The sequence below is a fragment of the Moschus berezovskii genome, chromosome 8 (assembly GCF_049115385.1).
Source record: "Moschus berezovskii isolate FMDL1 chromosome 8, NW_MosBer_1.0, whole genome shotgun sequence".
NCBI lineage: Eukaryota > Metazoa > Chordata > Mammalia > Artiodactyla > Moschidae > Moschus > Moschus berezovskii.
Genome location: NC_142467.1, coordinates 97157481 through 97180274, shown reverse-complemented (window position 1 = coordinate 97180274; position 22794 = coordinate 97157481). Strand labels below are relative to the sequence as shown.

At 42.4% G+C, this 22794-nt stretch overlaps 2 protein-coding genes and 1 pseudogene across 2 annotated transcripts; 2 read left to right on the top strand and 1 right to left on the bottom strand.

Moving 5' to 3' along the window:
• Positions 1-7932: 7932 nt before the first annotated feature.
• On the top strand, positions 7933-8739 carry LOC129558104 (uncharacterized). The gene has a single exon (XM_055428952.2). The coding sequence runs from the start codon at positions 7933-7935 to the stop codon at positions 8737-8739; it is 807 nt and encodes a 268-aa protein (XP_055284927.2).
• A 1839-nt stretch (positions 8740-10578) lies between these two features.
• LOC148777146 (heterogeneous nuclear ribonucleoproteins A2/B1 pseudogene) lies at positions 10579-11677 on the top strand (annotated as a pseudogene).
• A 5681-nt stretch (positions 11678-17358) lies between these two features.
• On the bottom strand, positions 17359-18136 carry LOC129558848 (methyl-CpG-binding domain protein 3-like 2B). The gene has a single exon (XM_055430282.2). It carries the CDS (start codon positions 18134-18136, stop codon positions 17486-17488), a length of 651 nt encoding a protein of 216 aa, XP_055286257.2. The 3' UTR covers positions 17359-17485.
• Positions 18137-22794: the final 4658 nt, after the last annotated feature.

The following is a 22794-nucleotide window of genomic DNA, read 5'->3' as shown; positions in this document are numbered from 1 at the left end:
TATTAACAACCTAATTTTATACCATGAAGTGTTAGGAAATATAATAAAACCTAAATTCACATCTATCACAGAGCATGAAATGATACAGATTATATGGACAGCAGAATAAAAGAGAGGAGAGAAAAATAAGAAGGAAAATCAACAGTTTGTTCTTTGCAAAGATCCACAAAAATGACAAACTTAAAATATACTGACTGTGAAAAAGGAGAGAAGATTCAGTTACTCAAAATAAGAAATGGATTTGTGGGCATTACTGCTGAATTCATAGGGGAAAAAAAGGATTTGAAGAAAATACTATGTACAGCTGTACATCAACAGATTAGATGATCCAGACAAAATGGACAAATTTCTGGAAAAGCTGCTCCCAAAACTGAATCAAGAAGAAGTAGAAAATCTGAATGGACCTATAACCAGTAAGACTATGGAATCAATAATCTGAAATGTCCTATAAAGCACAGCCTTGTACCACATGGTTTCACTGTTGATTTCTACCAAACATAAAAAATTATTTAATGATACTGATTCTAAAATGCTTCCCCAAAAAACTGAAGAGGAGAGAACTCTAACTCATTCCATGAGGTCAGTATTACCCTTTTACCAAAGCCAGAAACAGACAATACAAAAAGAGAACGCTATTAGATGAATATACTCGTGAATACTAGTAGAAATATCTTTAACACGTACTAGCAAACTGAATGTAGCAACACATTAAATGGATTCTGAATGACAGACAAATGAGATTTATTCCTGGGGCCTAGAAGGATGGTCCAGTGGATGAAAACCAATCAATGTAATAGCTAATAATATTATGACACTGCTGCTGCTGCTAAGTCACTTCAGTCGTGTCCGACTCTGTGTGACCCCATAGATGGCAGCCCACCAGGCTCCCCCGTCCCTGGGATTCTCCAGGCAAGAATACTGGAGTGGGTTGCCATTTCCTTCTCCAATTCATGAAAGTGAAAAGTGAAAGTTGCGTCACTCAGTCGTGTCTGACCCTCAGCAACCCCATGGACTGCAGCCTACCAGGCTCCTCCATCCATGGGATTTTCCAGGCAAGAGTACTGGAGTGGGGTGCCATTGCCTTCTCCGATTATGACACTACTTAATAACAAAAACACTCAGCAGAAGAAGAATAAAAGTAAATTTCAATAGAATAGAGGCCATATATCAAAAATCTGCATTTGTCATCTTAGTTGATAAAGATAGCCTGGAAATATTTTCTAAAAGATTAAGAACCAGAGAGGGATGCCTGCCTTTGCCACTTCTAGTCGACCTAGCCCAGGAAGTCTCTGCTAACAAAGAAGCAAGAAAAAGTTATGAAAAGACAGTTACATTAAAAACAAGGAAGGAAAATTATCCCTGTTCATAGTGAAATGGTGTCATATGTAGAAATGCTTAGATTACACTCAGACACAGCACAATCACATGGGGACACCCATGCACACAGTTAGACCCAAAAAATAAACTCAGCAAAGTTGCAGGATAAAATCAACACACAAGGGACCTCCCTGCTGGTCAAGTGGCCAAGACTCCGAGCTCCCAAAGCAGGTGGCTTGGGTTCGAACTCTGGTCCCTGGTCTGGGAACTAAGATCCCACATGCATGGCAAAGCAAACAAAAACAAAAACACAAAATTTTAAAAAATACCTAAAAATATACACAAAATTATTTTTTTTATATACAGTAAGCACAAACAATTCAAAAAGGAATAAATTATTAGGAATAAACATAAGCAGTGAGGCAAAAGATTTTATTCCCCAAACTATAAAGTATTGCTGAAATAAATTAAAGGAGATAGAAATAAATAGGAAGACATACCATTTTATTGATTGGAAGACTTAATACATTAGAATGTCAATACTACACAAAGTGATCTACAGGCTTAATACAATCTTTACTGAACTTCCAATGACATTTTTGTGGAAACAGGAAAATGTATCTCACCATTTGTTTTGAAAGCTCAGGCACCCTGCATAACCAAAAGAATCCTGAAAGAGCAAATCAAAATTGAAGGTATGAAACCTCCTGATCCCAAAATACCCTAAAGGGTTACACCAAAGTAATTAAACAGTGTGGTACTGGAGTAAATAAAATTGAAATAAAGCCTGGAGCCCTGGTAAAAGAACAACAACAAAGAAACAACAAACTCCCTCCAGTATCTGGTCAGGTGAACGTCAATAAGCCTGACAGGCTCATTTAGTGGGGAAGAGACAGATGTTTCAAAAAAATTACACTGAGTAAAGTAGCAAAGGAAGGTGAAGTGGGCATTTTTCATTCATAATGAGATCCAAGGCAGGGTCTTCGGGATCCGACCAATCACCGGTATCATCAGCCCTGAGTGTCGGGGTAATTTGGACAAATGTGGTTATTGAAGGGGCGGTTCTTCCTTCTTTTGGGACAGACATTCACCCTGGACACAGATTTCCCTTCCCCGCAGGCAATGTTCCTAGATGTCTTATCTATCGTCCTGGTGTCCCCTACACACTGCTTCTGATGAAGGAACTCACTGCACAGTGAGTGTGAGTGTGAAATGTGAGTGTGAAATGTGAAAATGAAATGTGGCAATAAGCAAACGCTTTTGGAATCCACTGTCCTTCCTTCCCCCAGCTATCCTGAAGCAGCTGGCCTGATACAACAGTGCAGTGGGCTTTGGAGACCTGAGAGTCAGTGTCCTCTGGGGGGAAATACCTTGCAGGGCTGGGGTGCTGTTCTTCTGGAGGTTGTATAAACTCAAAAGGGGGCAGCGGGCACAGTGGTAAAGAATCCTTTTGCCAATGCAGGAGACACAAGAGACAGGGGTTCAATCCCTGGGTTGGGAAGATCCCCTGGGGGACGAAATGGCAAACCGATCCAGTATTCTTGCCTGGAGAACTCCGAGGACAGAGGAAATGCTGTTTTCTCAGTCCTCATCTTCCATTTCAATAATACCTGCCACTCTTAATTCTCTCCCTTGTGAAACTCCTTTACCCCTTGAGTCCTTCCTCTTCTCTTAAACATAAAGGCATACTACTCTCCTTCTTTCTCTTCTCTCTTTTATATTGGTGGCATCACATCTTAAACCCAACATTTCCATTTGGCTCTAGTCTCATATTCTGTGCTATAGTCGAGACACCTACTACCAGTTCTCTGCAACTTTCACCAACACTCTACCCAAAATAGAACTGATAATCTTACAGTCTCTACAGCTGACCCTTGAACAGTGCAAGTTTGAACTGTATGGGTCCTTTTACAAGCCTTTTTAAAAAAAAAAATAAATGCATATTACAGTACTATACAACCTGTGGCTGTGTTACAGGGAAAAACTGCCTCCATGTCGGATCTATTTCTTTTACTTAAAACCTTAACTTTGCTTCTAGCTGCTTTTGTTTACTAAAAGGACAGTATTTATACAAAACCAGTGGGAAGCAAAGGTTCTATAACTGTATCCTTTTCGTTCACTAAAAAGATACTGTTTATCCTGGCTCCACCCCTCTCCCTGAGTATTAATCCAAAGTACCTTAGTGATGCTGGGAAAGTTTGGGGGCGGGAGGAGAAGGGGATGACAGAGAATGAGATGGCTGGATGGCATCACCGACTCTGTGGACATGAGTTTGAGTGAACTCCGGGAGTTGGTGATGGACAGGGAGGCCTGGCGTGCTGTGATTCATGGGGTCGCGGAGAGTTGGACACGACTGAGTGACTGAACTGAACTGAACCTTAGTTCAGGACCCTGTCCCCCTGTGGATGGCAGGAAGGAAGAAGTTAACACATCTCCTCCCCAAGACTATGCCAGATGATATTTGCAAGATTAAAGGCCATTTTACTTTGCTTCCTCACCTCCCCTGGTCTCTGTTCTATAAAAGAAGTTGGCATTCAGACCCAGATAAGATGGTTATTTTGAGACATTTTCCAAATAAAGTTGTGCTCCTTGCCGCAGCACCTAGTTTCTCCATTAACTGGCCTGTTCCGTGGCCAGCAGATCGAGTTTGGACTCAGTAACCGTTGTCTGAATGTGCAGTTGTGGAACCATGGATGCCGACTGTGGAGTTATCCCCAAATTCTCAACTCTGTGGAGGGGTTGGGCCCTAATGCCCACCCTCACCCCCATTGCTTAAGATTGTACTTGCCACCTCTCCTGACTTCCTCTTTCCTTTAAAAGGCACTTCAGCAGCTCAGCCACTTGAGCTGGAAACCACAGCGTTATCTCTGGTTCTGTCCTTTCCCTTTTCCTGCATATCCAGTCAGTAAGTTCACAATGTGTGTGTGTGTGTGTGTGTGTGTGTGTGTGCGCGCGCGCGCGCACCACACACTCAGTCATGTCCAACTCTTTCAGATCCCATGGAGTGTAGTCTGCCAGGCTCCTCTGTCCATTGAATTTTCTAGCAAGAATACTGGATTGGGTTGTCATTTCTTTCTCCAGGGGATCTTCCCAACCCAGGGATGGAACCCTCAAATTTTGTGTCTCCTGCACTGATAGGTGGATTATTTATTACTGCGCCACCTGGGAAGCCTCCACAGTAAGGTAATGTTCTAAAATAATCTGATGGATTCACAAAATGACTCTCTGCGTCTACTCTGGTGCATTATTAGGTAGATTGGTGTTTGTTACAAGGTATAGTAAAGAAATTCCAGGCACAGTGTTCTCTTAGGGAAACGAAGATCTACACTGTTGCTAAGTCAGGTTGTGAGTTGTAAAGCAGACCTGGAATCCTGGTCCTTCTAAAGCTACTATGAAGTATGGAAAGAAATTTCCACTCTTATTTTTGTAGAATGTATCCCAGCTGAGGGAAAGAAAACATTACAACTTTGGTAGGGACTGCAAATACCTAACCAGGCACAAACCTGTTGAGTTTTTTTCATCTACAATAGTATCTGATGGTGTCAGTCACCTCAAATTCTTGTGTTTGTGTGCATAGACTTAGGAATCTCTTCAATGCCTTGGATCTGAGTGTTCTCTGGAGATTGGGTTATCCCCTGATTGGATTGTCCACTCTCTTCCCCTATTAAAGGAAAATCAGAGACAGAAGTTTGGACTTTCCAGTGAGCCACAGGCTGACTGCATCGCAGGAGTGGTCAGAGGACAGCTCTTGAAGCTGGGGGAACCTGCATAGACCAGATTTCCAAGCTGGCCTTATCTGGTGAGCGTGGAATGGATACTGATGGCAAAACAGTATACATCTACATTTGCCTTTTGTAAAATCTCTTTATTTTGGCCAACAGTAGCTTTTAAAATGAAAAGTTACCTTACTGAAAGTTATTTCTTTGGTGTTTGTATTAATAAATATTCAAGGTTTTGTATAGGTTTGTGTATGAAGCTTTCTTGGGATAATTAGCTAGATTAAAAAACAAGATCACTGTTAAGTAGAAGTAGTATTTGTCTGAATTCTGAGTTTTTTCATCTACAATAGCATCTGACTATGTCAATAGACTCAAATTCTTGTGTTTGTGGGCACAGATTTAGGAATGTCTCCAACACCTTGGATATGAGAGGGCGTGTCCTCTAGATTGGGTTGTCCACTGATTGGGTTGCCCACCTTCTTCCCCTATAAAAGGAGAGGCAGAGGCAGAAGTCAGACTTTCCATTGAGGCACCAGCTGTCTGCACCTCAGGAGTGGTCAGAGGACAGCTCTTAGAACTGGGGGAACCTGCATTGACCAGATTTTCAAGCCAGTCTCTTCTGGTGAGTGTGGAATCCATATTGATGTCCATCTATATACTTTTGCCTTGTGTACAGTCTTTTTAATTAAGCAAATAGTAGCTCTTAAAATGTTACCTTACTGAAAGTTATTTCTTTGGTGTAAGTATTAAGAAATATTCAACATCAGTTTTCAGACTGATGCTGAAACTCCAATACTTTGGCCACCTGATATGAAGAACTGACTCACTAGAAAAGACCATGATGCTGGGAAAGATTGAAGGCAGGAGGAGAAGGGCGACAGAGGATGAGATGGTTAGATGGCATCACCAACTCAATGGGCATGAAATTGAGCAAGCTCCCAGAGTTGGTGATGGACAGGGAAGCCTGGCGTGCTGCAGTCCATGGGGTCGCAAAGGGTCGGACATGACTGAGCAACTGAACTGAACTGAATGGTGTAACTAGTGAACAGTTGGGCTGGGATTAAAAAAAAAAAAAAAAAGAAATATTCAAGGTTTTGTATAGGTTTGTGTATGAAGCTTTCTTGGGATAATTAGCCAGATTTTTTTATAAACAAAATCACTATGAAGTAGAGGTAGTATTTGCCTGGGTTCTGTTTAAATAGCTCTCTGAAAAATGTTTTACCCACAAGTTTATTTTTCTTTCTTTTTAAATTCAGCTCTCTGCTGCTCCATCCAAGAGTTTCTGATTCATCACATCTGAGAGCCAGGCCTGAGACTCTCCATTTCTAGTAAGTCCCCAGGTGCTGCTGCTGCTCTAAGGACACACTCTGAGAACCACTGGTCCACCTGCTCACAGTCTAAGGATGTACTCTGAGAACCACTGGTCTAGCTTGTCCCTGGTGGAGTGGGGAATGTTTCTGAGACTTGATGGGAGGGTCCTTACTACCGGCAGAGGCCTAGGATGACCCCATAGCAAAAATGGGTTCATACTGCCCCAGATTCTGCCATATTGGGTTTCAGATTTCTTTCTCTTCCTATTAATAGTGCTTATAATCTGGGCTGGGGAGGCAGTGTTCCCATGAAAGGAAATAAGATTGCTTTCTGAACTAGCTGAGCTACAAAGACTAGACTGTCCCATTGGTAAACTGGAAGAAGACAGAATGTTCTAGGCCATCTATCTGATACATCAGCACAGGGTTGGCCCTTCATGGTTTATTTTCCCCTGTGGTGGCCCTGAGCTGCAAGGAAGACAGTAAAGATTGGACATCCATGGGCCCTGGTGACAAGGAGGGGAGGCGCAAGGACTTGGGGTAAGGATTATGACTGTGACTTGCCTATATCACTCACAGCAAGGTCAAGGTGACTTTTAAAAGTTATTTTACAGTGTCCTACTTTACTTTTTTTCTCACTGTTTCTCTACCTGAGCTATCCTCTGAAGCTGTGTCTAACTTTATCTCATTTCTCTTCCAAATTAATCCATTACCTTTGTGTATCTTGATGTTCCTATAATTCTTTAATGTCTACTGCTTCCCAGGTAGTGCCAGTGGTAGAGAACCCGCCTGCCAATGCAGAGACACCAGTTCAATCCCTGGGTCCAGAAGATCCCCTGGAGCCAGGTATGGCAATCCACTCCAGTAGTCTTGCCTGGAAAATTTCATGGACGGAGGAGACTGTTGGGCTACAGTCCAACAAAGAGTTGGACACCACTGAAGTGACTCAGCACGCAGGCAATGTCTACTGCACAGAAGGCAGATTCTTTACCGTTTGAGCCCCCAGGGAAGCTCAATTTGTACCTTTAATGCTGTCTTAAAAACCCTGGAACCTGCTTTGATGTTGGGATAAAATAAGCTAGTACATCACTGGCTCTTGTATTTTCGGGAATATTTAGTAAACAATAAAATGCTTTAAAAAAAATTCAGCTCTCTGATCCGCATGTGTCATCAAGTTAAACGGCTATGGCTGGTTCCTCAGGTCGTGTCCAACTCTTTGCGACCCCATGGACTGTGGCCCGCCAAGTTCCTCTGTCCATGGGATTCTCCAGCAAGAATACTGGAGTGGATTGCCATTCCCTTCTCCAGAGGATCTTCCCGACCAAGGGATCGAACCAGGGTATCCTGCATTGCAGACAGATTCTTTACCGTCTGAGCTACAGGGTTGTCCTTCCCCAATCTCTTCATCAACAACTGTCATTATTTTTTCTTTCTTCTTACTTCTCTTTCTCCGTATCTCCCTCCTTCTCTGCCTCTGTGATGGCCTTACTGATGATCACAGCACTCTATCGTACCTAACACTGTAGGAAACAGCCTTTAATCTATTAACCCCTTTCTCTCCTGAGGCTGAGGAGCGCGGAGGCAAGATGACTCCGTCTCCCATCCCAAGCAAAGAGAGCTCTGACGAGCAGTCCGCGGGTCGCTGTAAAGATACAGCCGCCACCCAGCAGTCCGGCGAGAAGGACCGCGGCAGGGATAAAGCTCGGAAGCGGCGCAGGGCCTCGGGCGGTAGCAGCAGCTCCGGGGCTCGGTCCCGCGCGGGCTCCAGCCGCGGCTCCAGCTCGCCCTCAGCATCCGGCCGCTCGGGACGCTCCAGTGGGTCCCGCAGCTCCAGCTCCAGCAGCTCCCCCGGCTCTCCGAGGCCTTGGCGCCCCCGAAACCACAGGCGGCGGTCGGGTTCCAAACCCAAACCACCCCGACGAGACGAGAAGGAAAGAAGGCGCAGCCCCGCCCCTAAGCCCACCAAACTGCACGTCGCCAGGCTCACCCGGAAGGTGACCAGGGAGCACATCCGGGAGATATTCTCCACCTTCGGGCGAGTCAGAGCGATCGACCTGCGCGGAGAGAGGATGCGCGCGCATCCGTCTCCAGGCCACGCCTACGTGGAGTTCGAGAATCCGGAAGCGGCTGCGAAGGCGCTCAAGCACATGGACGGAGGGCGAATCGACGGCCGGCAGATCACGGCCACAGCCGTGCTGGCCCCCTGGCCCCAGCCACCCCCCAGGCGACTGAGCCCTCCCCGGAGAATGTTGCCACCGCCCCCCACGTGGCACAGGCTGAGGAGGAGCAGGTCGCGTTCCCCTTGGGGCAGGTCCCCCAAGCGCCGGCGGCCCCGCTCCCCCCGCCGCCCCTGCCACTGGAGCGGCTCCAGCTCCAGCTCCTGCCGAAGGTGAGGGCAGCAGTTGACACGTGTCCCCGAGCAGCAGAGCTCCGGCTGCAGAGGTGTTGCTGGTTTGGGGTTGTGCTTGTAAAGGTGCCCTCTAGTGTTCTGGCTGGAAAACTTCCAAGTTTCTATAGTTCCTGGGAGTCATGTAGCTGGCAAAGCCAGCAGGGATGAGCAGGACGGACAGCCCGGCCTGGGAGCACGTTTTTCCATGTCCCAGACCACCTGGGCAGATCCGGTGGTCTGGTCCTGCCCTAACCTGTAGGCCGGCAGAGTCCAGCAGTGATACCATCCCTGTTAGCCTGGCCCTGCATCCCTGTTTGGGTCCTCTTCTGACCTCTAGGGTCAAGTACCCCGTGTTATGTGCCACAAACACACACCCTCCCTTCCTTTCTCTGAAATTGGTACGTTTCAAGCCAGCTCTGCTGGGTCATCACAGAACCACCCCTACCCAGGGCTGCAGCTGCTAAGTCTCTTCAGTAGTGTTCGACTCTGTGCGACCCCATAGACGGCAGCCAGCCAGGCTCCCCCGTCCATGGGATTCTCCAGGCAAGAACACTGGAGTGGGTTGCCATTTCCTTCTCCAATGCATGAAAGTGAAAAGTGAAAATGAAGTTGCTCAGTCGTGTCCGACTCTTCCCGACCCCATGGACTGCAGTCTACCAGGCTCCTTCGCCCATGGGATTTTCCAGGCAAGAGTACTGGAGTGGGGTGCCATTGCCTTCTCCGCCTACCCAGGGCAGTTGTGTGCTATTCATTGCCCTGCAGCTTACCTTAGCAATGTGTACATTGCTTTTTTGGCTTTTATTGTACAGTCAGGACTATTCATTTTCTGTTTTGGATTTTGTAACTTTGTAGCTTTTTAGAAATGTTGTGGTTGTTCTTTGTTGTGTAAAGTAATTGCTTTGGATGAACCAAGGATAAGAGTTTAAAAAAAAAAAAACTTTTATCAGGATTCAAATGAATGGGGCGATGACTTTGCTCAGTGAAATTATGAATTATGGATCTTAGTCCACAACTTGGCATGTGATCGGTGCTCTATAAACATGAGGATCAAGTGATTTTGTTCCAAACTGAGGAATATTGGGTGTTGAAAGGAGTGGTGTTAGTAATTATGGCAGGGCAACAGGATTAAAATATTTTTATTTTCTCCCTCTAAAAACACCCTCTGAAACAGAAATGATGGATTTTAAAAGAAAGTGTGCACTGATTAGGTTTACATTTTAAGGAGATTTTTGTGATTAAAATCTTAAATGGATTAAGGGAGAAAGGATGTGAAACCATAATGATAGTTGACTGCAGTCTCCCACCAAAGAGGTGATAAGATTGTATAACTGAAGTTGAGTGACTTTCTGAGAAAACTTTAGAAAGTATATTTGGAGTTCGAATACTTTTTTCAACAAAATATATCTTGAGCCCCTTCTAAGGGCAAAATGAGTAAGTATATATGCCAGTGTAAATCACTAAAGTCCACATTACTCTTCCCTTCATTGGGTATCCAACTTAGAGAATTAACATAAAATGAAGAGATGATAATACACATACAGTTCACAATTGGAAAACTAAAAGAGAAAATGCAGTATTTGATGACTGGGTCTGGAAAGCTCACTCTGTTCAAATAATGTTTTGCAGGAAGATGGAAAAGTACTCAGGATTGATTCAAGGGCGGCAGGAGCTGAGAGGCCACGGCAGCATTGTCGGGTCACGGCGGCAGTGCCCGGATTACGGCGAAAGTGCCCGGATTACGGCGAAAGTGCCCGGATTACTGCGGAAGTGCCCGGGTCACGGCAGAAGTGCTCCTAGAGGTATTTTCCTGGGGCAACACGGGTTCTTACCACAGGGCTGGGACATGCCCAGTCTGCATTCATCTCTGAGATCTCTCTCATCTCCCTCAGCTCTAGGAAATCTGACTGAAGCAACCCAGTCTGATGGAGAAAACCGAGAAATCAATTGCTTTGAAGAGGCAAAAGAGAGAAACTGAACAAATTAAACTCTTTCTTGGTGTTTTGAACTTTGAAACCGCAGAAAAAAGTCTGAGGAACTGTTACCAGCAGTGGGGAGAACTTACACACTGTGTGGTCCTGAGGGATCCAGCCAGAGATCAAGACAGTGCGGTTTTGTCACCTTTTCATCCATGATCGAGGTGGATGAAATGTCCACCAGACCCCATTCCACTGATGGCAGAGTGCTTGAACCCAAACATATGTCCCAAAAGCAGCATCTGGACGGCGGGGTGTCCTTTGGACACTGAAGAAACTGTTTGTTAGTATTCAACAAGATACTGAGGAACATCATCTTAGAGATTACTTTGAAAAATATGGAAAAATGGTACCATTGAGATCATTACTGATAGGCAGTCTAGCAAGAAAAGAGGCTTTGGATTTGTGACTTTTGATGACCTTGATTCTGTGGACAAGACTGTGTTGCCGAAAAACCATACCATCAGTGGTCATCATGCAAAAGTCGCAAGGCTTTGTTAACATGGGAAATGCAGCAATTCCAGGGTTCTAGAAGGGGAGGAGGAGGCCCCTTTGTTTTGGGGGTTTATCCTGGTGGTGGTAGCGATTTGGGACTAGCATCAGGATGAGAAAGTAACTTCTGGGGAGGATCTGATGCATATGGAAATGGTCCTAGATTTAGGGGTGCTTACCATGGGGCTGGAAAAGGGAGAGACAGAAGGTCTGTCTGGTGGTGAAAGTCCCACATCTGGCAACCATGATTGAGGCTGCAGAGGTGGTCATGGCAACTATGGAGGAGGAAGTTGTAGAAGTGGAATTAACAATGACTTTGGAAATTATCAGCAGCAATCTAATTACAGTCGATGAGGAATGGAAACTTTGGCAGCAGGAACTTGAGGGCTCAATATGGTGAAGAAAACTCTGGTCCAGGAGGCAGTGGGGAATGTGGGGTTGGGAGGGCGAAGCCAAAACTGAGCTTCTTCCTTTTTGCCCTGGGCTTCACTGTCTAAATAGCAGAGGATGAGAGCCCAGAGGTAACTGGGCAGCTTCAGGTTATGAGTAAACATGCAGTGATGTGGCAGAAGACACCAGAGTGGGTGCAGAGAGCCATTTGTGAATGAATTGAATTATTTAAGAACATTGCCTTCTTGCAGAGGAAAAACTGTATAGAAAGTGCCTTTGAGGCAGTTTCTTAGCTTAATTGTGTTTTTCTAGTGATCTTTGGCAGAGTGTAGAAGCCTCACTTTGATAATGTTAAATTTTGTTTAACATTTTGTTAAATGTTTGTAAATTGTTAACATTTCTTTGTAAAATGTTACATTAAAAAAATCTTTTGCAAGATTTTTCTCAGTTTTTAAAAAGCTATTAGAAGTATGCTGTAATGAAACATTATTCCTTAAATTTTAGTGTGTAGAATTATTATATGAAGCAGTTGTACATTTATGATTTAATAAAATAATTCTAAAGGAAAAAAGCACTTGTGGTTTGTCCTCTTTCACTTATACTCTTTTGCACTTTTAATTTTTATCTTTTTTAACAATTTTTTTCTAATTTCATGAGATATCATTGACATGCAGTACTATATACAGTTTTCTTTTGATGGAAGAATTATACAATTCTATTATTCAGGTAATTTTTAAAGTTTAAAATTGCTGTTACTGTGTATGTTTGAAGTGTATGTGACATCTATATCATGAAATGATTACCACAGTGATTTAGTTAGCATAATACTGGAGGGGGTAGCCATGTCCTCCTCCAGGGGAATCTTCCCGACCCAGGGATCAAACCCCAGTCTCCCACATTGCAGGCAGATTCTTTACCATCTGAACCACCAGGGAAGCCCTTTATTTAACATTCATCATCTCAAAATTTTGTTAAGTTTTTTTTTTTGGTGTGATGAGAGTCTTAGGATTTACTCTCTGAACATACTTCTTCAGCACTGTAGTGAACAGCAACATTAACTGCAGTCATCATGTTACTCATTACCCCTTTTGCATCTTGTTTTTAAAGCTGAGAATTTGTACTTTTCAGCAACCTTTCTCCTATTTCTCCTCATGCATTCCCTGCTTCAGTAAACCAGATGTGATTTCTTTTTCTATGGGTTCATGTTGAGTATTTGGGTTCTTTGTTTTTTTAGATTTTTAAAAATGGAAGTATGTGCTTGTTCTTAGTCTCTCAATCGTGTCTGACCCTTAGCAACCCCATGGACTGCAGCCCACCAGGCTTCTCTGTCCATGGGATTTTCCAGGCAAGAGTACGGAGTGGGGTGCCATCGCCTTCTCCATTCCTCAGTGTAGGTGGGTGTTTTTCAATCTGCTGAGGGCCACATGGAAAAAAAGGTGAAGAAAGGTGAATCCACTTTCTTCCTGAGTGGGAATGTCCATCTTTTCCTTCCCTTGGACTTAGAGCTCCTGGTTCTCAGGCCTTCGGACTTGGATTGAAATTTACCAGTGACTTTTAAAAGATATTTACTTATTTAATGGCCTGTGTCAGGTTTTAGTCCTAGCCCCCCACCCTCTCCAGGCAGCCCAAGTACACGAACACACACTAAAACATTTAAAAATGAATAGACACAGACGTTGAAACTAATACATAATACATATGCTTTCTCTCTACTTCTATATGACAAGTTATAAATTCTTTGCTCTGCTTATTAACTCTTTCCTCTCACGAGGATTAAATCAAACAGGGGCAGTGAATCTGTTTAGTTTATTTCTGGATCAGAGGTTTTATACCATTGCTTTGCACATAGTAGATTCTTTGCAAATAGGGTGACCAAAGAATTTTCTCTCCAAGCTGGAACACACTGGGGAATAAAGAGAGTAGTGTTAATCATTAGGACAGGGCAACAGGATAAATATCTGCTGAAGACAAAAATGAAGGCCTGCCCAGTTAAAGTACGTGATTAGATTTGCATTTAAAACAGATCGTCAGGTTACAGTGATGACCTATATGGGAGAAGAACCTAAAAAAGAGTGGATATGCATACATGTATAAGTGATTTGGTTTGGGCTTCCCCGGTGGCTCAGAGGTTAAAGCGTCTGCCTCCAATGCGGGAGACCCGGGTTCGATCCCTGGGTCGGGACGATCCCCTGGAGAAGGAAACGGTAACCCACTCCAGTATTCTTGCCTGGAGAATCCCATGGACGGAGAAGCCTGGTAGGCTACAGTCCATGGGGTCGCATAGAGTCGGACACGACTGAGCGACGGAACAGAACAGACAGCAGAAAGTAACACAAAATTGTATACCAACTATACTCCAATAAATTTAAAAAAAGGATTCATTTTGCTTTACAGTGGAAAGAAACATTCACACCCAAAACAGATCATAGTGATCAGAACAAAGACTTGCTGTGTGTACAGCACAGGGAACCCTGCTCAGTGTGATGTGGGAGCCTGGATGGGAGGCAGTTTGGGGGAGAATGGATACATGTATGTGTATGGCTTAGTCCCTTTGCTATGCACCTTAAACTATCACAACATTGTTAATCGGCAATACAATATAAAATTTAAAAAATAAAAAAATAAAAAGAAGCAAACAAACACATTGGCATAATAAATCTTGTGATGTAGTTACTGGGGGTAGGGGAAGAGCTTATGGTGGGGGAGAGTTCAGAAAAAAATAAAAATAACTGATTCACTTTGTTGTACCACAGACAGTAACACATACACAAACAGGTGATAGCAATTAGAATCTAATGATTGGGTTATAAGGAGAAAGGATTTAGAATCTAAGCTGTCACTGCTAATTTATTGCAGTTTGTCACTCAAAAGATGACATCTTTGCATAAATGTAGTTAAGTGAATGGATTTTCAGTGTTTCAATATTTAGAGTTCAGTGTTTGAATAGTTTATTATATAGATTGGTCTGGATTTGGCACTGGATAATGACCTTCATCTTTCTGTATTTGTCTCATGTGGGCTTCATGGTGTCCCAGAATCCCCTTCTCAACGTGTGGTGCTGTACATCCCTGGAAACTTCTTAGAAATGAAATTCTCCATCCCCTCTCCAGACCTTAGGATAAAATAATTTAACAGAACCTATATTAACCTAAGGCTTCCCTGGTGGCTCAGCGTTAAAGAATTCACCTGCAGTGCAGGAGATACAAGTTCAATCCCTGGTTTGGTAAGATCTCCTGGAGGAGGGCATGGCAACTCACTCCAGTATCCTTGCCTGGAAAATCCCATGGACAGAGGAGCCTGGTGGGCTACAGTCCGTAGGGTCACAAAGAGTTGGACACAACTGAATGACTGAACACGCATGCATGCATATTATCCTAAGATAAAATAACATAAGAAAAGGAATGAACTTAGTTCCTGTTAACTGGATGTGGGGAGTAAATTACTATTATTAATATCTTGGAATACTGAGTCAAAGGTGAGTCTCTCCATCCCTTTCACGTTTAGTAATTAATAGATAAGATACAATAAATAAAATTAATATAAAAAATTTGTATGTGCTTATATAATACTTCAAAACCATCCCTTTTCCCCTTAACTTTTTATTTTTTATTGGAGTATAGTCGATCAACAATGCTGTGATAGTTTCAGGTGCACAACAGAGTGACTCAGCCATATGTATACATGTATCCCTTCTCATGCAAGGACTTCCTGGTGGCTTTGGGAAGATCCCCTGGAGGAGGGAATGACAACCCTCTCCAGTCTTCTTGCTTGGAGAATCCCGTAGATGGAGGAGTCTGGCGGGCTACAGTCCATGGGATCACAAAGAGTCGGATAGGACTGAGCAACTAACACACACACACACACTTCTTGTGGGCGAGTAAATTATGCCCAGGTATAGATATAGGTGGGAGGGGGGCAGGTCTCATCCTGACCATTCTCCATGCTCACCCTTAAATGTAATGCTCCCAGGTGGCCTCAAACCCAGACAGCCCTCCCTACATGATGACCTCACACAGCTCCATTTCCAGACCCCAGGACTGGCAGATAAGAACCAGGCATAAACGTGGCTCCACCTCCTGTTCCCTAAAGGATCAAGTGCCTGGTTCCTATTGGATCAGAAAGGGTCATGTGACACCCCAGTCCCAGGACAAAAAGGGTTTGGAATATGCAGATTAGTTCACACTGAAGAGTTGGAATCTGCCTTAGTATGTCTGGGAGGCTTCAGACCCACATCAAAGCTCTGGGCTCTTGGAGGGACTTATTACTAAGTTAAATCCAGAGCCTGTTGTCAGGAGGCATAACCACTCACCTCTATTCACTGTTTTCCTGTTTCTCAGTTACTCTTTGTGTGTTTTTGTCGCTTCAGTTGTGTCTGACTCTTTATGACCCCATGGACTGTAGCTTGCCAGGCCCCTCTGTCCATGCAATTCTCCAGGCAAGAATACTGGAGCTTGTTGCCATTCTTCTCTTCAGGGGATCTTCTGGACCCAGGGATTGAACCAGGGTCTCCTGTATTGCAGGCGGATTATTTATGGTCTGAGTCACATTGGCCTTCCCTCTCCACCACTGATAAAACAACTTTATCAAAATTGTACAAGGAAGTTCAGAAAATGTCATTCTTTTCCTTCCTGATACTGTCCCCCTGGGACTTCTGCAGCATGACACCTTTATTCCACCTTCTATGGGTTCAGTGGAAATAATTATGATGTTTATTGAATGAAGTGTTTATAAGTAAAAATGAATTGTTTATTGAATAAGCAATGATATCATTCTTGACTACTTACAAATGATGATGTGCTTAACCCTGTGGGGTGGACAAATTTCAGGGACTCTGGACCGATTTCTGGGTCAAGGCAACAAGATTGCTGGCAAGTCATTTTCAGAAGAAAATGTTTCCAAAGAACGTGTTCCTTCTTAAGAATCAAAGGTCAAAATTATTTTTCAAAATACCCACTTAGGATTTCCATGGTGGTCCAGTGGTTAAAATCCACCTGCCAGTTCAGGGGACAGGAGATCAATCCCTGGTCTGGGAAGATTTCACATGCTGTGGAGTAACTAAGCCCCAGTACCAGAACCATTGAAATCATGCATCTAGAGCCCATGCTCTGCAACAAGAGAAGTCACTGGAATGAGAAACCCATGCACTGCAACCAGAGAGTAGCCCCTGCTCTCCACAACTAGAGAAAGCCGACTGGCAGCAATGGAAAACCCAGTGCCCCAGAACAGCTAAAAAGAAAATAAACAAATAAATAACATTAAAAAAAATCACATTCTTTAAAAACATACCCACTTAAGATTTAGGTAACAGACAAGGACGTAATACGTAGCATAAGTACTAATTGATTTACATTAAAATGTCTTCTGTCTGATTTAACATTTGGCACAAGAATGACAAAAAGGAGGCAACTCATGTTAAAATAAGAAGTAAAAGCCAAGTTAGTAAGATTTTATAGCATTAATTTTTAATATTAGAAAATAACCTCTTTAGAATAGATTATTTTTTATTCAAGTGTAATTAATGAAAGAAAATATTATAACTAAAAACACTAAATAATTCCCCAGACTAGATTACCTCTGTAGAATTCAGTAAAGAAATTCTGATATACAGAAATTGAGGTGTACAAAGATGTGCAAAAATCTTTTCTCCCGTCACATGAAACCCAATCTCTCCCATTAAAAAAAAAAAAAATTACGCTTTTCGTTTTTGTCCACCAAGACTTTAATAGAGTACAAAGTTAATGTAACAAAGCATCCTAGTCCAGAAACAGGGTTGACAGTAAAAGCGGAAGGTAGAATGGAGGGCTGTCGCCCCCTACACCTCACCATGAACCACTTCCCAGGGACCACACCACTCAACTTTCTCAGGACAATCGTCTCCTATTTTTCCTTCAGTTCTCAGGAACATTTTTTCTGGTTCCTGGCTCTCTCTGCCTCCCTGGCAAGCCTGTCTGCCCTCAAGGCCATAGTCAATTTCTCCCTTGCTCTCTTCACTTTCCGAGACTGTCGGCTAATATCTGCATCTTTTACTCGTCGTCTGCAGAGGGCTTGTGGGAGAAACAGCCCCAACCTTGGGTTGAGCTCTGCCCCATCTGAAGACTGGGCAAGGATGGGCTCAGTGCTAGTGTGCTGAGACCAGGCACCAGCACGGCCCAGGGATTCACCGGCACCACCCTGGACAATGATCCCGGAAACGTTTGCGCTGTCCATGGTCCTGAAAGGTTCTCCTTCAGGGCTGTAAGCTTGGAGCCCCTGCAGTCTCTGGAATGCAAAGACTTGCTGGGGCTTTTCCAGGATCTCCTCGCATAGACGTCTTCTGACCACATTGCCAGGATGAGAGGTTATCCTTGTGACTGGCTTTTGGAAAATGCAGCTGGTCAGTCTCAGAGGAAGTAAACATCTGTCACGACGCCTCTGCTTGGCCTTGACTAAAAGCTCCTGTCTTCTCTTCTCCAGCTCTTCAGGTATCATATTTCTTCTGAGCCTCTTTGAAAATAAAATGAGATGTAAAATTTGAATAAAATGGGGGATGAGACAACTGCCAGTCATGGAGAATGTTCTTAGCACATACGGATGACTTCCTGAAGAAATGGGGTCTCAAATTCCTCTGGGCATCACATTTATTCAGAAGGTTGATAAAGCTCAGATTCTGGATGTCAATGCAAGAAAGTCTGGGGTAGGGACAAGAAATTACATTTATAAGCATTCCCAACTGCTGCTAATGCTGCTAGTACAGACACAATACTGAATCCTGGGACATTAAGCAGATAGCAGTCAAGGACAGAAAGCTGCAGGTTGTCACCCAGTACCAATTCCAGATTTTCATCCTTAGAGGATCTTTTCCCCTTCCCATCTCTGTCACTGTCAATCACACACATGCTGGTGTCCTTATCATCTGGACAAAGAGATCACAGGGTTCTTTGACTACCAAGACATTAAACTTTTTGATATATCTTTTTCATTTTGCTTTAAGACACACAGTCACTGGTTTTTATTTTCCTTTAGTGCCTCATCTCCAATGAGATCAAGTGCCTCTCAACCCTCAGATACTTTGCTCTCAAATCCAAGTCCCATCTTCACTCAAATATTCTTCTGCTCATAAAGTAACTTAGAAAAGCCATATTCTCTTCACCAGTTCAGTCACTCAGTCATGTCCGACACCCCATGACCCCATGAACTGCAGCACACTAGGCTTCCCTGTCCATCACCAACTTCCGGAGCTTGCTCAAATTCAAGTCCATCGAGTGGGTGATGCCATCCAATCACCTCATTCTCTGCTGTCCCCTTCTCCTCATGCCTTCAGTCTTTCCCAGCATCAGGGTCTTTTCATAAAGTCCCTTTTTTCCCCACCATAGACAGTCCTTTTTACCCTCTTCCTCCCCTCCTCCTACTCCTGTATCTCGTATTTCACTTAATGATCAATGCTCTTAGAAGTTGGTCCTGCTGTCACATCTGTTCTACATCTACACCTTCTTCCAGGCAATCTCATCCATTTCCCTGGCTTCAAATATTCTTCATGAACTAGAAATGTTCAGATTCACTGATCTGGCTTCAACCCTGAAACTCAAATATCCATCTGCCCACCCACATCAGTGATAACATTCATGACTCAGCTCACAGTGACCAGGTCCCACGCTGAACCAATCATTTCTCCCACATAATTCATCCTTATCTCAATGTCCCCTAAACTCACTAATTTGTACTAATATCGCATCTACCCTTGAATGGCATTCTGGATGCCCTACTAACCCATACTCCTATACCAATTAGCCATCCATTTGCCTTCCTGAATCCACTTGAAATTCTCAACTTTTGAATTCTTGGTTACCTTTCATTAATCTACAAAATGCCATTTCCACAGAATGGCCTCTCCTGATGCCATATCAAAATTTATCTCACATTGTCTCTGTTAATTTTTTAATTAATTTATTTATTTATGTGTAGTATTATCTACTTCTTTTTGATTGCTTTTCTTACTAAGTTGGGTACTCAATGAAGAAAAGATAATGAGAAATTTCATAGTTTCATGAATATAGTCACTTATTGCTTTGGCTTTTCAAGGTGCTCAGATGTTTTAGTTTTAGAGATGTTATGCCTATCCCAAAAAAACACTTTACAAATTTTTCTAACAAATTCACATGACTACAGTTGTAAAATAAATTAATCTCTTTTGTGATAGAGTAAAATCAATTGTCACTGAGATTAAGACTCTTCACACTAATCTGTTTAAACTGTAAACCTCATTAGCCCACCTTTCCTTTTAAATCTCACATTTCTCTCTTCTGAAGAATTTTTAAAAAGAAACCATAAAGCTCATTTTATTCCCATTGTTATTATTAGTGCTACCCTTTGCATTAGTCAAGATATAAAGGTATGCTTGATAGAAAAATGACTTAAACTGCCTATTTATACAGCAGCCATTATATGCTGAGCTGTGCACTAAAACCCATAACTTGGAATTTAACTTAACCAAGTTATTGCCCCAGATTATGTCAATCTTGTTGAGAGAATAGGGCTATAGACTAAGGAATGTCTAATAATAGTGTTAAGTGTAATTAAGTGCTATGGTAGGCAATAAGACCAACAGAAAGAGAGAAAGAGGAAGGAGGAAAAAAAGTAAGCAGGGAGAATAGGGAAAAATAAATTAACTGCAATGATGGATAACAAAGAGATTGGGGAAGGTCTATTTGAAGCAGAGAAAAGAAATTTAGAGGAAAAAAAAAGACCAAACAGTTTGTGGGCAAAGAATTGTCCACAGAGGAGAAAGATTTAGCTACTCCAGGGCCAAATACTACTTTCACTACCCAAGGATTTTGGTTAAAAAAACCCACACTTTTCATTATCCCAAGAAAGTTTCATATACAAAACTATATAAAATCTTGAATATTTTGCAAGAAACATTAATACTTGGGAAATAACTTTCAATAGGAATGTATCTTGTTTTAAGAACTAAATGCTTCTAACTTATATTTTACACAAGAAAAAAAAAAGTATCTTAATAGACCCTCTTGCCCTCAATATGGATTCCACACTTACCAGAAGAGGATGGCTTGGAAATCTGTCCAGTTCAGGTTTCCCCATCTTCCAAGATCTTCCAGAGCTTCCTCTGACCACTCCTGAGATGCAGGCAGATGCAGACAGCCTGTAGCTGGCTAGGAAGTGCAGTAACTTCTGCCTCTGATTCTCCTTTTTATAGGGTAAGAGAGTGGACAACCCAATCAGGGGACAATGCAATCCAGAGGACACACCTTATGTCTCAAATCAAAAGGACTTGAGGGAGTCTTGAGTCTTTATCCCCAAACACAAGAATTTGGGGCTATTGGTAATACTAGATTTTATTGAATAATATGAAATCCTATATGAAAAATTAAACACATTTGTGCATGGGGTGCTATTTTCACTTTCAACATTTTAATGTTTCTTTTTTTATGGATACGTCTATAAAAATAGTTATGGACATTTCCAGAAGCTAAAATTTCCATACAACTTATATTTTCATGCTAAGTTGCTTCAGTCGTGTCCGACTCTGTGCGACCCCATAGACGGAAGCCCACCAGGCTCCCCCGTCCCTGGGATTCTCCAGGCAAGAACACTGGAGTGGGTTGCCATTTCCTTCTCCAATGTGTGAAAGTGAAAAGTGAAAGTGAAGGCGCTCCTTCCGAGAGCGCCTTTCACGAAGGCGTCGTGTCCGACTCTTCCTGACCCCATGGACTGCAGCCTACCAGGCTCCTCCTTCCATGGGATTTTCTAGGCAAGAGTACTGGAGTGGGGTGCCATTGCCTTCTCCAAGAGAAAACTACAGATTGTTTAAATGTTTATCAATAAAAGAATGTTGAAAAAATCTGCTAACAAGTCTTTGAAGTCTATATTACAGAGTCATTAATAAGAACTCAATGTTCTGTACACTTACATTTCACCTAACCACTGGTAAATCTGAGATATCCTGACCCTTTGACCAAAATAGAAACAGTCTCTTTACTCTCTTTATTTCACTGATGATGATTATTCCATTTTCCCTCTATAAACTTATTACTTGCAATCTTATACAAAACATGTGCAGTTACTTTAGTGGTCAAATTCTGAATCATTTATTTAATATAGAATAATACAGTTAATTGCTTTTATCACATCTCCCAAATGCTAATACCTAAGAACACTTTCAGTTCCATTTCAACATTCCTGATTTTTCTATTGCTTTTGTCATGCATCTTAATTCTACATGTGTTTTAATCTCCAACTGAAGAACACTTTCAGTTCCATTTCAACATTCCTGATTTTTCTATTGCTTTTGTCATGCATCTTAATTCTACATGTGTTTTAATCTCCATGAGATAGTTCTAGAATTGCTTTATAAGACAAAATTCATTTTTATTTATTTCTAAATTATTCTTTCCTTTTACCTTCACTTCTTCCTGCATTCCTGGTTTTCAATCTGAGATTATTTTCCCTTGGACTTCATAACTCACTCTACTAGTCTGTCTAATTCAAGACTGCTAACAATGAAATGTTTCACTCTAAGTTTTTAAAATCATCTTTATTTGGGGCAACACTGATGCTGGGTATAGAATTCTGACTTGATATAATTTTTGATCATTAAAAATGGTGTTCTGTTGACTTCTACCTTATTTATATTCAGACATTCCCAGTTAGCATTTTCTTGCTTATTTAACCTTTGTATTCTCTAAAATCTTTAATATTCACTCTGATTTTTAGACCACAGTGTAACTCACTATTGTTTCCCATGTATTTTCTTTGCTTAAAGACCTTTGAATTAATTGCTTGTGTGAGCTGATGTCTTTCACCTGTTTGTAATATGCTTTGTGTATATTTTCTCTGTGATATCAATTCCTCATCAGGTTCCCTCTGCTCCCTGCTTCAATCACAACCCACTTCTCTTTTAACTCTGTCCTGGAGTTTTCCAGTATTGTTTACACTGTGCTTTGTTGGACTATATACTCTTGAGCTGTCTTGCAGTTTTAACCCAGTCTTTTGCTGGTATCAACACCTTCATAATCACTTAAATGCTTATTTCCATTTCTAACAAAAATAAAATACATAGCTTTATTTTTATTTGTTCTTTACATTAGTTGATTCATTTAATTACTTGGCTACATCAGGTCTTAGTTGCACTCTTGCCCCTTCGTTGTGGCCTGTGGGATCCTTGTTCCCCGATCAGGGACCCAACCTCATCCCCTGCATTAGAAGGC